Below are 17280 nucleotides of genomic sequence, written 5' to 3'. Positions count from 1 at the left end.
TATTATGTTTGTTGACCATGTAAAACCAGCTGATTTGCTCTCGGACTTTTATTTGCCTGAATCCAAACAAAGACTTAAAGACAGTTCGGAATAAATCTGCTACCAAACTGTCTAGGACATAAACTGCTAGAAAACCGAGCAGACATGTTCACTTCGCTAAGAAACTTGCTTCTTATATTTCAATTTAATAATTTTTTAATTTGCTTTGTAATAATATTTATTATATTTTTCATTTTTATACGTGTGTATTGCAACATTTCATATGGTGATCACATTTTTAATTACACAAAATTAGAAATTTTGCTACCGATTAATTAAACACAAAATTTTTATTGCGGGGGACATAACTAGGCAGCACGGATCTCCTGATGCAACACGTCTTTGCTTTCAGTTGCCATCATAGGAATTGGGGAGGGGGGTTAACTATTGTCATTGGTCAGGGAAGCGATAATGGAGCGCGGTTTATTCTCTGGGTAGTTTCCTTAAATAGGAGTTTGGAGTCTTAAAGAGAAGTTTGCTGTTAAAAAACTCCTGGAGTCCTTTAATGTCGGAAGGCAAGCATCTGAAGTTTACATAAAGATCAGATTTGTAAGGAATACAGAATGTAAAGTTCTTGATGAATGCTGTAAAAATATTATATATATCAAGAAAAATAATATCTACAGCAGTTAATGTTGGAAGGAATGTTCACGCTTGACTATTCGTAAAGGACCAATTCCGAATTCAAAATAAGTATCAAATATTGCTTTGTTTTAGACAGAACCACATACGGAAACTATAAAGATTTCTATTTCGAGTATGAATGTTTGTTTTCTTTATATATCTGATTTTATTAAAATATGTTCATGCCTTGACTATAGCTTACGTTTGATTAAAGTATTTACCTCAAAGAATCCAGAAGAATATAAAGTTAGCGACTAAATGTCAAAACATTGCATAATTCTAAAATTCAGAAGTTTTATTTAAAACTAATTTAAATAATTTATGCACATATATACAGATGAAAATAAGGATTATTTTTTTAATCGAGCTTTTTCAATAGCAATGTCCGATGTATACATTTTTCTCTTTCATCCAATTATGAAATGTAAACAGTTGCAATTTAGAATTCCTATCATCCGTATATTTTTTTATTAGAAATCTGCCTCCCGAAAAAAAGTCACTATTCTTTCTTTGTACTATGACGAAATTGATTCTTAACTTTATCGATTTCCGAATAAACACCTATGGTTTGTGCGTTGACTAAAGCCCTTCCTGAATTTTCGATAGATGATATATTATCTTGGCTTCTACCTTTAGCAATATCCGACTTGGGATTTGTAATTTCAAGATCAGATGAAGTCACTGCTGAAATGTTCCTATGCGTTAATGCATCCTGCTTCCTATCTTTTGCCATTTCTGATTTGTCTTCGGTTATTCCGTGTTCGAAGTCCATTCCTTGTTCCATCACTTGTGAACTTTCGCCATATCTCGCGTCACTGTGGTTTCTGCATTTTTTGGTTACTGAATGAGCGTCCCCAGTTCTATGGACGATATAAAATCGTTACTGAACGTTCAATATCTGCTCGATCATCTTCGCTGTTATCTTCTGCTATTACTAATTGCCCATATTCTGTTTCCTTTTCAAATGATGCTCTTGTTGAATCATTTGGGTTCCTAATTTCATTAGCTGTTATTTCATCTCCTGACTGTTTTTGGTCTTCAAGAAAATCTGATGGCATTTTTGGCTATGTGGAGGAGGAGCTGGGTCTTTCTAAAAACACAGGGCTGCAGAGCTTCACAGCTTGTAATCTGATAATACGTGGATTCGTCCCTGGTTGGATTTGGCGTTGCGAATTTGATGCAGTCGGAAGTTTAAGCACGGTATATGAATTTCCCAACTGATTTTTATCTGCTTGCGCTTCACTTTCTTCCCCATTTGTCCTATGTGTTGGGAAATCAACACTGGAGCTTTGATTTTGAGTGGGTGGAGAAAAGGTTATGGAAAGCCTCCTTTCCCATCTTTTCTGTCCCGAATGAGCTGAAAGACTTTCTGAAGAGAAACTTTTGATTTCTTCCACATCTTTTCTACGTAATGTTGGTGATTTTTTTATTGAAATTCGGCTTGGCGTACATGGAAGAGATATGCAAAGGAGGCTAATTTGCTTTTTTTTTAATATAAATAGGAGGAGTTGATGAAGCTTTCTGGGGAGGAAGAATTTTGCTTGATCTGTTTGAACCTTCCTCAGAAGAATGTTCAGATAATTTCGGCTTTTTTATACCTTCAGCTTCATATTTAGAGGGCGATTCAGCTTCTGGACCAGACAAAGATCTCTGATGACGAGAAGTGATTCGAGAAGACGTCGTTGACAAGGGGGTCTCAAATGAATCAGCCCCTTTTCTTTCAGACGTTTTAGGTGCAGTTTGGTCATTGGAAGCTTTCAGACAAGAAACCGCGCTCGAACTGCCAGATTTCATTACATGGACACAGCTTGTTGGACTTGAAGAAACTGTAGTTGATTTAATGGCTTTAGAATCTTCACTTTCATTTTCTTCTTCGGTTTCGAAATACGGCTTTCGTTTGCGTTTTTCAGATCTATTATTCGTCTCTTCAGAGCATCCAGCATTTCCCTTCACCTGCAAGTTAAAAAAAGGATGAAATAAATATTGATAGTTATTTTATACAATAATAAATTTATAAGAATGACAAGACGTTATTTTATGAGACACAAATTTGAGACCAATTATCAAAAGAATATTGAGTATAAAAAATTTTAATAAAATGACTTATGTTTAATTACGCTTTTCTGAGAGAGAAGGGAAAATTAAAATACTGAATTTGTACTCAAATCAGCCACAGATTAATGACCATATAGATATCCATTCAATGTTTTCTTATTTTCTATATCTTATCTTTAAATTCTGCATAAATTCTGCATATAATAAAACATAATTAGATGACGAGGAAGAATGCCAAGTCTCAAAAAATTAATTTTGCTTTAAATCTAGTCATGGAAAGGTCTAGACCCATATGCAGATTAATTATTACAGTACCATATATTGATTTTCCTGCTTTTCCATTGTTATATCATAGCCTGCCAGTAACCGAGTGACTAAGACCATTGAACAGTGGTAATTCAAGAAGAGTTTGAATTCAAGAAACGAACTGATTGTACGAGTACTTTGGTTTATATGTAGCATGAGCAGAAGTCTATTGCCTGCAACTTTTATGCAGACAATTCATCTTTGTCTTGTCCTCTTCAGTTCAGGAACGAAACGTCTTAAACCACAGGTATATTTTGAAATGGAACGAATTTCCGTGATCTAATTAGTTTTCTTCTATTAATGCATTTTTACGCACAAACTACATTTTTAGTATACTAAAATGAGAAATTGGCTGAAAATAAAAAATAAAGTTTAAATAAAGTATAATCATAATATCTTCGCTATATTTATTACCATTTCATGGAGAACAGAAACAAAAATTTAAATAAAAAACAGTTAAGAATATTCTTGTCTAACAGGCAAGTCAAATCAACCGGTAAATCAATGCCTATAACGGAGAAGAATGCGTGTAAGATACGAAATATTTTTTTTTAATTGATTACGATTAAGCACGCAAGAAAGTTTAACCATTTCACCATTTCCTTGGAGATAAACTCTTCAATTCCAAAAAAGTGTAAATTCAATTCTAAAAAAGTGTCGTCAGGCGTCAGCACAAATACTCAATCGACATGTTCAAAATACTCTATTGCAAAATATTCCCGGAATACGTAGAAATTATCCCCACTGGTCAAGTAAGTTGGTTAAAAACTGGCAGATGACGTCAATGGAACCAGCTGTTCACATTCCATCCTGTTCACATGGATTTGAAAAACATCCATGTGAACAGGCTGGTTGCATAGACATATTTTCTAGACTGGTATGAATACGAACCATGTTCCCTTAAAATATTCTACAAGAAAGCTCTAGTGTGCTTTGTCATAATCTAATGAATCCGAATTTTCTTTAAAACTATCTCTTCACACAGTTTCAGTGACTGTTTGTCTGGAGGCCATTACTGTTTCCTCACATTTAATCATTATCGGAGCTCAAAGTGATGTACACATACAACTTCTCTTTAGTATTCAATTAAACCATCAAGTTAAATTTCATTTTCAAGACCTCGACGGAAAATGTTGATTTGATTTAGTTGATTATAGCAAAGCACACTAGCACGCTATGTGCCTAAGGAGAGAAGACTGTCTGAGGGAAACTGGCTCGTATACAGGTGACACATGGGGAAAATCACAGGAGCATCCATGCAGCCAGATTGTTTGTCTAGAATTAAAGCCAGGTCGTAACTTCCAGTGTTCAACGATTTTATCGTTCAGCCTCTGGTTGGGCTTCGCTACAAAATGTGTGGTAAGCCAGTTTAAGAATGAAATTTGATTACATAAGCTTTCAAGATGCTACAATTTGGGTCTCTGGTATCTTTAAGTAAATTTTAATGGACTTTCGTATCTTTCTAGCCAGTTTCAAGGTAAGTGAATTTTGAAAATACCTTTTGCCTAAAAACGTATTGTAAATGGCTCATATAAGGAACTTTCCATACGTTTTTTGGAATGGGTAAAAAGGGAGACTAGAGAAATTAAAATATTTAATTCAGAAAATAATTTGGTAATCATATATACACTGTACAGATTAGATTTATGAAAATACCGTACTAAAGAATTTATTATAAAGAATGCATACTATATACTAGCTGGCTTGTGTTAGAAAATGAGTAAAAATTCATATTCTTTCATCCTGTGTGTTAATTATACTTTTGTGTAAAGTGATAGAAACAGAATGGAAAATTAAGTAAAATTTAGGTTTTATGATTTTTTCCCTTTATTCAAAAACGTTTAGACCATATGTTTTAATTGAATTGATAAGGCAAATTTAGAGCCCAGTCAAAAAGTAAACTTAGCTTCAACTTCATATAAATAATTGTCAAAATATGCAGCGTTTTGATACGGTATTGTAACTCTTATGCTTATTATTCTTTGAAATGCTTTTATATCATGACTTTAAATATTGAAGTAAGCCGTATAGATATGCTTTGCTTTTTTATTTATGAAGAGAAACTGCTTTGCACAAAAGTAAACAAAGAACTTCAGTGGCAGACAATTTAGTTTAAAGGCTGGTATTTTGCTTATGAAATCCTGAATTTGTTGATACTTCGGACAAAAGACCGTTTCCTGCTTTAAATAATGTATTTTTGATTAAAATAAAAACATGAAGTAGTATCATTATGCAGTATAATTACTATATGAAAGTTAATCGTCTAAAGAATCTGTGTGGGCAGGAAAGTAATACTGAAAATGAACAGATTTCTTGGCAATGTATCAAACGAAGCCTAGCAATAAATCTCAAGAAATATCTTTTATTTGCAATATAATTTAAAGGGGCTCCTTGAAACACTCCAAAAAACGTCATGCTCCATAATGAACGCAAATTTTCTGCATTGTCATTTTAAAAATATTTGAAAAATTCTGAACATTAAACTTCTATCTAAGTGTCATGTAATGAGCCTGAAATATGCGAAATGACTTCCATACGGAGTTTACAGGAGAGTCATCCGTAAGACAGCTTAGTTTCCTTGACACAAGGCCTTCAATGATCGAGCAGTTAAAACAGCCGGAGTCTGCTTCTTGGGCAACACACGCTGAAATCCCGACTTAGCCATATGGGTGGTTTTCGTGACTTCCTCCGCGAGTAGGCTAATATTAACAAGTTCGCTGTAGAAACATTGCACAAAAAAAAAAAAAAAAAAAAAAAAAATGCGGCAACCCTAATGCAAGAAAGGAAGTATAATAGTAAATAACTATCCAAGATTGATGTTTTAATTCAGATGAAAGGTTAATTTCATATCATACTTTTTATTATTATAGTTTATATAAAAAAAGGCTAAACATGACTGAATGGAAGCATAAGAGTAAATAACTATTTCAGATTATTATTATAATTTATATAAAAATTGCTAAACTAACTGAATGGATGCCTGCATTGCTATTTCGCTACCGAGTTATCGCTAAAGTATAATTTCATCTCTTTGTTTGTTCAAACATAATTTTCTATAATGAACGATACCTTTTCTTTGAAAAAATTCTCATTAAAGTGCAGAATCGCCCACTTATTTGTTTGCCGCTTTTTACAAGGATAAAAACAATTCGATTTTTGTCGATTTTCTTTTAATTTTTAAGTGAAAATAGGTCGATGTGTACATAGATAAAGTCAAGGGTGTGCGCAGTGCCATTTTTCTGAAATTCTGGGAATTTTTTAAGTGAAAATAGGTCGCTGTGTACATGGATACCGAGTATGTGCAATTCTTAGAAAAGCGTCAAGCAGTGGGTGATTCTGCACTTTATCCAAAATTCTATTGCAGACTTTTCGTCATGGGCAATTCCCAAATTGTTAAATCCATATCATATCAAAAAATGATTTAAAAATTAAACTAGTATTTTAATTGCGTCTTAAGAAATATAGAACTATATAAACTTACGCAATCTGAAATCAGTGCTTACGCTAGATTTGGCGCGCTGTTAAATGGGCGCGTTTGCTAGATTTGGCGCTTTTGCGCATACATTTTCGCTGTAATTTTTTTACGGTCCTTAAAACGGAATAGCACCATTTCTTTTTATAATATTTTAGGCGGCTGGCCGCATGTGCGGCTAATACTTAAAATGCTTCACATAATGCACTCAATTAAATACATCAAAGTACTACCCACCTATTATCAATTTTGTCCACTTACTTGAGATGAGTCTGCATCTGTACCAAGTCTTGAAATAAATTGTGAATTTGAAACGCGAATTTTATCAGAGGTGTTTGGGAAAACATCCCCTGTAGGCAGATGTAATGGATATTTGAGCTGTACAAAGCGGTTTGAACTTTCCGATGCTCGAGCATCTTCTCCTGCTACATGCATTTCATCATCTGAATTGTTGGGGGTTGGAGGAATAGCATATTTTTGCAATAACTTCCGTTTCGACATTAATTTCTTTATATCGATTTTAATTTCGTGGCTTTTGTCAGATTTCTTCCGAGGATCTGGGATACCTCTTAGCCAAAGGGAATCTGTCCCACGTTTTGCATCTTTCTCCGGTATTTTTACCATCCACGAACAAGATGCTTCTGAGCTATGAATGCTTGAATTGCCATCTAATGCAACTTCTGGTGACTTAGATTGGCCAGGCGGTTCTTCTGCCTTTGTTTCTCTATGAGGTTTGTAAGGTGAGAAGTGAAGTACTTCTGATCCAGAGGGATTTTGCAAAGTATTTTCTGTTGTTTTTGCAATAGGTTGTTTTATCAGAAGACTCTGGTCATTTGTAACACTTCTTCCTTCTGCTTTGTTGATGGATTGAACTTCTCCTAGAGGCAGGTCTAAGCTTTCCATTGATACCGGAAGAAAATTTTCACTGACAATGTTACTTTGGACTTCCTCAGGTAGTATGGTTGTACTATTTATCTGATTAGCATCAGCAGACCTAGCAGCTGTCATGGGAAACTCATCATCTTGTCTTGGGTTCAGTTTTGAAATTTCAGTTTCTTCTTTCACGTCCTTAGGAGATTGTTCTTCTGCCTGGGTTTCTTCTCTTACGGAACATTCTTCATTTTCTTCACTTTCAGTTGAACTCTTTTTGTCCATGGTTATCTATATCTTCAGAATTAAACAGACTGAGTTAAATATAAAAAATAATTTCCATCATAAATTTGTCATATTTTTCTAAACATTTAGTGAAATATTAAACAACGAAAATTAAATTTTAAAAAATATACCGCATTTTCTGGCCTATAAGACGCACTTTTCTTCTTTGAAAATAGGTCGGGAAAAAACGGGATGCGTCTTATACGTCGATACTCAGTTTATTCGGAGTTATGCGATTTTTTTCTTGTTTCCTTGCGGAGTGTGGATATTACAGTTACGTATAGCGAATGCACATGCGCTGTTATCGATGATTACGGCTGGGTTCGTTTAACTTTTCATTTTTTGTGAATGACTTTTAAGTGAGTGAAATTTCCACTGTTCAATTTTCATAAATTTGTTGGATTCCAACAAAAAAGGGGTAAAAAAAGGGATGCGTCTTATAGGCCGATTGCGTCTTATACGCCTGAAAATACGATAATTTACAATATATTCTAAATATCTAATCTCAAACATATGTTAGTATCTGATTATCATTTTTAAACAAAAATTCTTCCATCACAATTTTACGGAAGTAAAGAAAATATTACTTCAAGCAATAAATATAGCCAACTACCAGTTTAAGAAGTTAATATCAGGAATGACGTCCAATGGTTAGCTCAAAATCACGCTAAATCGAGGGCTGTTTAAAAAGCTACAGGAAAGTAGAATATTCCATATTATAACGGAAAATCTCATTGATAATTTATTTGCATTTCAAGAGTTTAGGTTGAAGAATAAGTATCTGGTTACATAAATAAAATCAGAATTTAAATTAAAAAAATGGATGTAAATAGAGGAAGAATAAACGCCATTAGAAGTAATTAAACTAAGTTACAAATGGCATTAAAGAACAATATTTTCAAGAAAACCTGAACAATGGCATCGAGTTCAAACTGCAGTTGAAAACATCGGTTTGGACATTTTGTTTTTCGGCAGGTTTTACCCGAAAATCTGCTTTAATTTACAGATAGTTTAATAATGTTCCGGGTTACTTAGTATTAAATTGTATACTGTTGTTGCATAAAAAATGCTCCCAAATATTATAACTTCTATGACTTATTACTTCATGCAATTTTCTTTTCCGTTTTATATTTTTCGTAGGTTTATCCCGATTTAGAATAATAATGCCAACAATATATTAGTGTAATATTAACTGACCATAAAAATAATAAAGCTCCAGATGCTTAGGGAAATTTTGTGTAAACGTAGCAAAGAAATTTATCTGGTAGGTATTATAAAATTATTTTTACACGAACCTGAAAAGTAACAAAGTGAAAGAGCTTATTAGAGAAAGGGTAAAAAGGTAACATATTTTAAAACTGTTTTTAATTAACTGGATTATGAAAGGCAGCATATTCATAAAATCTTATCAAAAGCAAATAACTGACTTTTGTTTATTATTTTCTCTGACAAATAAGTTCAAATATTCCTTTTGTCAACCAGTGTTTTATAACAACCTCCGCCAAGTGATGATCCCATTGTCCCACACAATTTTCAAGTGGCTTTGGAAAATGTTTCACTAGGCGTTAATTATCGCAGGCATTGGTGATGAAAATTCTGGTGAAGATACAGTATGTTTGGAAGCCTTACTGCTCGACCCGCATTAGGAAAAGGCGGGGCGAAGAAGCGCGCGTTGTATCAGAGGGCGTATGCAGCCAAGAGTTCACGTAATAAGGAGAAATTAATCTCATTAGAAATATCTGTCGCATATTCTACGCATATTATAGTTGCATGGGCCGCAAATACTTTTTTGGAATCACATGTGGTCCAATCTATGTAATACTTAAGTCAGGAAACGCGAAATCTTGCAGCATCGGTGGTTAGTTAGATTATTTGTGAGCATGGCAAAGATAGTACGGCTGTCTGTCAAAGTAAAGGGATGCCTTCGTGAAGGATTTTAAGTAAAACTATCTCGTATTCATTATACACATGAGAAAATTCATGAAACTCTACCATGTAGCTAGACCGTTCGCTTGGGTTAAAACCCAGGACGAATTACCAATATTCAGCAGTTTAAACGCTAGGCCATTTCTGAGCCCCGTAGTCGGGCCAACAGACTCGTCATTTGAAAGATTTAGAAGAAGCTAGATTTAAACACTGAGTGATAAATTCCATTAACTGTTATTTGACGAAGAATAATAAACAAAAATTGTTGCTCTCTTATAGTATGATTTTATTAAATAATATTCTATAAATTCTGCTCGATTAGGTATCTTATTCGTCTTGAATTACTTCTGTAGTTATCTACATCTTCTGTAGTTACTCATCTCCTGTAGTTCTGTACTTATCTGTAGTTATGTATTATGTTAGATAATCTGGGGCTTGCAAATGGCTCAATGTGCAACTGAACTCTGGTTATTCGACTAGAGTTGCAGTTGAATATTCCAGCGAACGGGCTAACTGCGTGACTATTTACGAAACGCTTTTCTGTGTGAGCGCTAGGTAGTTTCTTTTAAAGTGTTCCCCAAAGGCATACCTTTTCTTAAGCAGATAGACTTAACGTGCTTTGCTTTTATCAAATAATCCAACTCTTTGTTTTGTTTCAATACAGCAAAACACATGAAGAAATGTTCAAGAATCAGCTGGAACCTCCAGAAGTGATAACGGATCTTTCTGGAAAGATGCGATTTTTTGTTTTACTTTATTTATTTATTATTAACATTAGTTCAGCTATGAAAATCTGAAGATGAACCTTTTTTTAAAGAATTTCAAAGTCGACTTTGGACCGACTGGAAGAAGCGCATACAGTTACTGAAAAATGTATTGGAGCAAATGAAACTTTCATATCTTCAACGATAAAAATTCAGGTTAAAGTCTTGTTTATTTATTTTGTTACATTCTCATACTTCCGGTAGTAATCTTACGAGTTAAACACCAGCGGTTCTTTAAAATAGAAAGCATATTGAGTTTTTTTTTTTTTTTTTACTTTTTTGTTTGTAGATCTAAAAACAATGTTAAATTCTTTATGATAAATAAGATTAAATAAAACTAATAAATTAATCAAATATTTTACATATCTTGACTTTAAAGATGAAATTAAGATAAAAACGTATTGGGACAAACAAGATAAAGAGGCAATTCTGAAGGATTTTAAGCCTGGAGAAGGTAATATTTAATTACCTCCTCCAGTTGATGAGTTAATTTATTCAACATGGTTCGAAAAAGCTGGGAAATTTTTTATCGTGATAAAACACAATTTTTTTATTAGAATTGAAGAAACTGTGAGAGAAAGATCGATTAACTGTTGAATGTAAGCAAATCTATTATTCATAAGAAAATTTCTAAATACGACGAAGCAAATCACGAAGAGTGGATCCAAGGTGTTTCACTAAACGAGAAGAAATGTGAATAATTAAAAATATTAACCATACTTCCAAAACCAGTGCATTCAACTTAGAACAGAAGCCGAATAACATTTAACAATTCTGCTAATGGAAAACAGATTAAATAATTCTTTAAGAAAGTATAAAGTTCATGGCCAAGTAAATAGAAGAAAACTATTTCTTCCTGAAACTAATCCAATTCCTTAAAATATGTGTTTAAAAGCTTAAAGAAATTTATTTATTTGATTATTTGTAGAATGTAAATTCGATATTTCTTGAAGCGATTGCAGTAAAAATTTAGATGAAAACCATGTATTAAACTTCAAGTGAAACATGATGGGAAGTAACCATATTGTTTGAACCTGTAAGAGTGCTAGCGGCATTGAAAATCTATATTTATTAATACCAAATTGCCTAAACTTATGTATTTAAATATGCTAAAACTTTAAACACAGCGTTCAAAAAGGAGCAAATTGTCGGATACCGACTTTATCAGGACGATGATCCATGCAAAATGCTCATATTTGCAAATTATGCAATTTGTGTAACTGCCTATGCAATCAAAAAGCTTCCAAGGAGTCCAGACCTTAAATCTATAACACGCGCTTGAGATCAAGCTCAAGACACAATAAACTTAAAACTTCCAACAGAAATAAATTTAGAGTAAAAACTAATCACAATAAAAAAAAACTGTCAGAATCTTGAAACATTTATGCCTAGAAGACTTAGGGATGTCAAAAAAGAAAGAATACCCAATACAATATTAAAATTTTAGAATTTATTAAAAGTTTATTCGTGTGCCGCAATGCTTTTTTTTTTAACCTTACGCTCTCGTTTGCACACACAAACTGCATAACTTAATACCGTTCGTGACTTAGGATAGCAAAAGGACAGATTGCCTGCGGGTGGCGGCTAATATCCAAATACCCACAAGGGTATCGTCATTATTAAACACGTGTAGTAATGGGGCTCCAGGCTTTCTACTCCTGTGCACATACATAGTTGTACTGCTTACACTAAAATCAAGTGTGTAGGCGTTTTGAAGACTTCCATTGATGATTAAACCCCTGCCATCTATTAATACTTTAAGATTCCTCAAGGGCAGATGTCTTGAATGCTTTAAGTAAGATTTAAGTTAATACGATCTGATGTATGATCAAATCGTATTTCAAAATATAATAAGTATAATTGCATATAAAGAAACGCAACGCAGAATGCATGACGGAGACCAGCATCATAGAAGGACCAGCCGGTAGGAGAGAGGTGAGAACGCTGCACACTGTATAATGGATTCTGGATTCCTTGCTGAGTTGGTTCCCGCGGTGAGGAACAAATATGCCCAGTGATGGATGTTGCGCTAGAACATTAGTGCGACACTGCATAAATGGATTCTGGATTCCTTGCTAAGCTATTCCCGCGGTGAGGAGCAGTATGTTTAAAAACGGGTATTGTGCTAGAATATTAGTGCGACGGAGGAAAACCTGTAAATCCATAGACGAAGTTCTGGCCCGTTCACTTTTTCCTGTCCTTATGTGCCAAAATTATTTGGATGAATCCTTTTCAAATTTATATAGATATGTGAGAAAGTGCCGTGGAAAACTTAACATGGTTGTAAAGATCTACTTTAAGTAGCCAGCTCAGAAAGCACTTAAAGATTTAATTTTATGTCCAATGTTTTTACGAAATAAAACAGGTGAAAACTGAAAACGTACAAATCTCATAAGATTACAATGTAAACCAAGATGAAGGTAAAGTGATTTGATATTTCCCTTCATTGGATTTTCCAATATGAAACCGGTTACATAAGCCAATTTCCCCTAAAACCTCTTCCGTAAAAGCATATCCTTAAAAAGTTAGCCCTGGTATGCTTGTCAGTCATCTAAATAATCCTAATAATAATAGCCATGTTCTGAGAATAACTCAAATTGACAATTTATATCAGTTATTCAATGAAATCAATGTAAAGAATTTCTAAAATCTCAGAACAATATTATTCATTTCTGCTATGTCAATTTACTTGAAAATAAATCAGTTGGAAAATAAAAAATATCACTATTTGAAATTACGCAAACAAAATTTTAGTTCAAGAAGAAATACACACTCAGTGTTTGAATAAAAAGAACCATTGGTTCATGAATGATTAAATAGAAACCTAATATGTCGTTAGTTAACATGTCTACATGAATCATATATAACTCATATAAACATGTTTAACCGGGAATGATTATGGCAGCAGTTGTTGGTGTTACAACTCACTAATATAATTAGAAAACATTTTTATTAATTATTTTTTATTTTATTAATTTTATTTAAAGCTATTTTCTAATTATGTTAGTGTTATATATATATTTATATCGGATATCTTGGTTCAGCCACTCAAAAGGAATAGTTATTAGCGACGCTGACTGCTGCACCGAAGGTCCAGTGTTCGAATCCCAGAGAAGGCATGGATGTTTGTAAATGTATAGTGTCCGTGCAGATTGGGGACACTCTAAATATGCGGCGAGTCGAAAGCGAGATAAGTCACAACATGCTTATCTTGATTCATTATTCTTGTGTAAATTTATCAACACCGTATTTTTAGGTAAGTCACCTGAAATATGGAAATATTTGTATAATGGTCAGATTGACTAAAGCAAAGGAATTATATCATAAGGAGGGATATCTGCCTTTGGAGCAGGATGCGTTCTAAATGTTTTAAAAGAAACGGGCTCGCAGTCACTTTACAGATGGAGAAATCTAAGAAGCATTTCCATGAAGACAGACAATTCGCTAGAATCTGAACCCAGATTGGAATTTAGTATTCATTAAAGTTAATTATTTTCATATTTACTAGACGTAGTTGACGTAGATGTATTTTGTTTGCTTAAAATCGGATTTCCTCTACGTGTTAAATTAAGAAGTGCATTTTAGAATTGATAGGGACTTAGGACCGACTAGATTCATGAAATACATCAAAGTAAACTAGTACTACCTGCTTAAAGGAGGAATCCCTTCGTGGAGGATGTTTTAGGTGATCTCTGGATTAATGGTTTATATGGCGCACAATCTGGAAAGGTTATTAGCGCCAGACGCATTACTATTAAAAGTAGTACACAATTAAAACGCACAAAACACTTAAGCATAATCACATATTTAACACAACAGACATATAAAATCAAAAGAAGTAATACAATGATGAATACTGAAATGAAGTTACTGATTTATATAAAGCATATGACATGTGAAGCAAGTATAAAATCTTAAAACAGGAGATATTAAAGTAAATTACAATAAAATACAATGGTATTATCAAATTAAATAGTCAAATTAGATGATACCACCTGGGCTAATCTTTAGAATATGGTAACAGGTAGTTTGGTGACATTTTGGTAAGGCTTGATAAAGGTTACTAGCTAGGTCTTTAGCAATAATCTGAGAAGTACACAGTTCGAATCAGATTATTTTGTCTCAGAGAAATGAGAGGTAATGAGACATGTCATGTGACATTTTCCGGATAATTCTGATCCTGATTTTAGCTAATAAGCACTTAGAAACAATTTCGCTGCTAAAGTGCAGAATCGCCCACTTATTTGTTTGGCGCTTTTTAGAAGAGTAAGAAGAATTGGATTTTTGTCAATTTTCTTTGACTTTTTAAGTGAAATTAGGTCGATGTGTACATAGATAAAGTCAGGAGTGTGCGCAATGACATTTTTGTGCAATTCTGGGATTATTTTTAAGTAAAAATAAGTCGACGTGTACATGGATACCGTGTATGTGCAATTCTTAAAAACGCGGCAAGCAGTTTCCGATTCTGCACCTTCTCCCAATTTCTGCACCTAATCTTCGTCATGATTAAGCATTTTTGTTCCATAAAAGTTCTAGCATAAGCGTAATTCGGCTAGCAGATTGGTAGAAAAAATGTTGAGTTAAAAAAAAAATGCTTTTACTTCGTGAAAACAAAATGGCGTCCAAAACAAAACAATCCGGTTGCTGTAGCAGGGTTGGTCGCCAAATTTTCGCCAAAAAATCGCCAATTTACCATAATGTAAAGATTTACCAAAACCTGTTTCTTTCAAATACCGAAATACATTAATATTGACCTCTTTCCCAAGATTCGGGCAAGAGGCAAGTCAGAGTCATTAAAATACTTTAAACGAGGTATGTTAAAATATAAACAGTCAATTAAAAAGTGACGCACTGCCAAAACACTCCTACAGTAAGCATGATGTTTTAAAGCAAAACGATTCGTATTCACGTTACACATGCGAAAATGCGTAAAATCTCTCACCCAACTTAACAGTTCAGAGGAATATGAATCCGGGTAGAACTACCAATATTTAATATTCTTTTGCTTCGTCACTGGAAGACCTCAGAATTGAAGATGCAGTATTATTAAACTACTACACTTGGTTTATAATAAGTTTACGACTTGCAAAATGTTGTGTTGGTGTTTTTAAATCAAAGAAAAATTTAAGAAATACCGAAAATACATTTATGAGGAAGGTAATTTTACATGACCTAGAGAAAATAAGTTATTTTAATAACTGGAGAGATGAATACTTCGTTTCTTGATTACATGAGTTTTTCTACATTTGTAAATTTCAAAATATCTCTTTCTGAAACAATTTTCAACATTCTTATTTTTGTAGCTCCTCATTTCTTACATTTTTTTCAAGTAACAAATTGAACTTAAAGTCATGTTTTTAGGCTTGTTAAATAAGAAGCGAGTACAGTCAAACATGTGATAAACATGTTTTTACTAGTATTGTTATTAATTAAGTTATATTTTAATTAAACGTCATATATTCATGGTACAAAGTAAGTAATATAACACGAGGTTTGAATAAAGTCTTAGCGTTTGGAAAACGGGTTTCAGTAATAAATCATTACAATATAGCTATTAAACTTAGATATATAAACTGCCTATTTAATAGTTGAAATTTTAGTACTGTTCATTTAATTTTTAGAGTATAGTTTAACAGGTCATATGTTAAACGCTAGTCACAGTTTTTACACATAATACAGTCAAAGAAACTGCAAAAGGAAAATATCGAAAGAGCCTGAAAAATTTCAGTTAATTGTAAGTCGTTTTATCAAGAAAATTAATATTAATTGAGAGCTCCCCATTTCGGTATTTAACTCAATATATACAAATTCGAAATATTGTATATCCTTAAAAAAATTTCAAGTATTCGTATGACAGCATATCTTTAAAATGTTCAATTGCAAATCTAAAGTATTAACTATTAAACAATTTTCCAAGGCAAATGATTTTTATATATTTTAAACATATTTATTAAATTCATTTCCAAAATACTTTGAACTATGCAAAAGTGACTGCATACATAGTTACACTTAAAAGCTTGAAATTACTTACATGCGTATAGCTGACCAATGTTAAAATTAATATGCAGGTAAAGTAATAACAGACGTTACGAACTGCAGCACAAACAGAAACTGAACCTAAAAAGAAAAAAAATTTTAGCATAGATACAGATAAATACAATGATTATTTTTAAACTGAAGAAGTTGTGTTGCGCTGTGGCTTCTAATTATTTCTTGAGATTAGCGTTCTCACAAACGGTTAGCATTCAATTTTATTTGTCAAAGTTAGGAATCTACAAATTTTCCAATATTCTATGAAGATTTTAATAGAATTTACAATTCAATCTTATATTAATTTGCAACTTCATTATACTTACTTTATAGTTTACAAAAAGGAAATTTACGTCCGAGTATTGTATGATTTCTGCATTTGTTCCTACAACAGAATATCTATATCGAAATTAGTTAAAGCTGCAATAGAGTAATAATAAGAAACACACAAAAAATAAAAAATAAAAATTTGCAAATTTGTACATCAAATTAAAGAAAAGATTTGCCCAAAAAACTAAATATTTATTTATTTATATATTTTCCATAGTATTGACTAGGATGAGCAGAGCCTAAATGCTTGATTTGGCCGCACATAAGTGCCGCAAGGTTAATATCAAAGAAATTAATTTTCGTTAACAATTATACAACTAAAGAAGGAGAACCTTATGGCTGGACCCTTTTAGTTAGAGATTTAAGACGGTTGGAGAAAAGGTGCTAAACTGTCAGTATCGAGAAAATAAAGGCTTTTTGACACAGATTTTAAGGTAACTATCATATTTTATTTCTTAGAGCTAAGAAACTTCTTTTTTATTTTTTCTTATTATTTTATGAATTTAAAGTAATATTTTACATTTTTGTAATAATTTCTTATCTATATGTTTCTCGGGTTTATTGTATTGAAAAATTAAT

The 17280-nt window shown here is 32.8% G+C and overlaps 2 protein-coding genes across 3 annotated transcripts in view; one reads left to right on the top strand and one right to left on the bottom strand.

The window, feature by feature from the left end:
- Positions 1-1247: 1247 nt before the first annotated feature.
- LOC118200007 (uncharacterized) lies at positions 1248-16509 on the bottom strand. 2 transcript variants are annotated; one of them, XM_035371917.2, is made up of 4 exons: positions 16373-16509; positions 13988-14062; positions 6758-7663; positions 1248-2616 (listed from the first exon to the last, which is right to left on the bottom strand). In XM_035371917.2, exons 3-4 carry the CDS (start codon positions 7649-7651, stop codon positions 2137-2139), a joined length of 1374 nt encoding a protein of 457 aa, XP_035227808.1. In that variant the 5' UTR covers positions 7652-7663; positions 13988-14062; positions 16373-16509; the 3' UTR covers positions 1248-2136. The 2 variants fall into 2 exon arrangements, with proteins under 2 accessions (XP_035227808.1, XP_035227807.1); XM_035371916.2 differs by lacking the exon at positions 13988-14062 and having other exon boundaries at positions 16373-16495.
- Positions 16510-17027: 518 nt separating this feature from the next.
- The window catches only part of LOC118200006 (uncharacterized), a 29054-nt gene continuing 28801 nt past the window's right edge, over positions 17028-17280 (top strand). Inside the window, exon 1 of the mRNA XM_035371915.2 lies at positions 17028-17135. The gene's annotated coding sequence lies outside the window, so the exon portion shown is untranslated. The remainder of the gene's footprint in view (positions 17136-17280) is intronic.

Source organism: Stegodyphus dumicola, chromosome 2 (assembly GCF_044657685.1).
Source record: "Stegodyphus dumicola isolate Sdum_Otavi_A_Nest chromosome 2, ASM4465768v1".
NCBI lineage: Eukaryota > Metazoa > Arthropoda > Arachnida > Araneae > Eresidae > Stegodyphus > Stegodyphus dumicola.
Note: the sequence above shows the minus strand (reverse complement) of the source record. Positions and strands in the feature narration are given on the sequence as shown.

Excerpts from the sequence above, each read along its gene's own strand:
- LOC118200007 (XM_035371917.2), bottom strand. The coding sequence starts at position 7,651 with ATGGACAAAAAGAGTTCAACTGAAAGTGAAGAAAATGAAGAATGTTCC. Across the intron at positions 2,617-6,757 it reads CAGATGCAGACTCATCTCAA|GTGAAGGGAAATGCTGGATG; the intron begins GTAAGTGGACAA and ends TTTAACTTGCAG.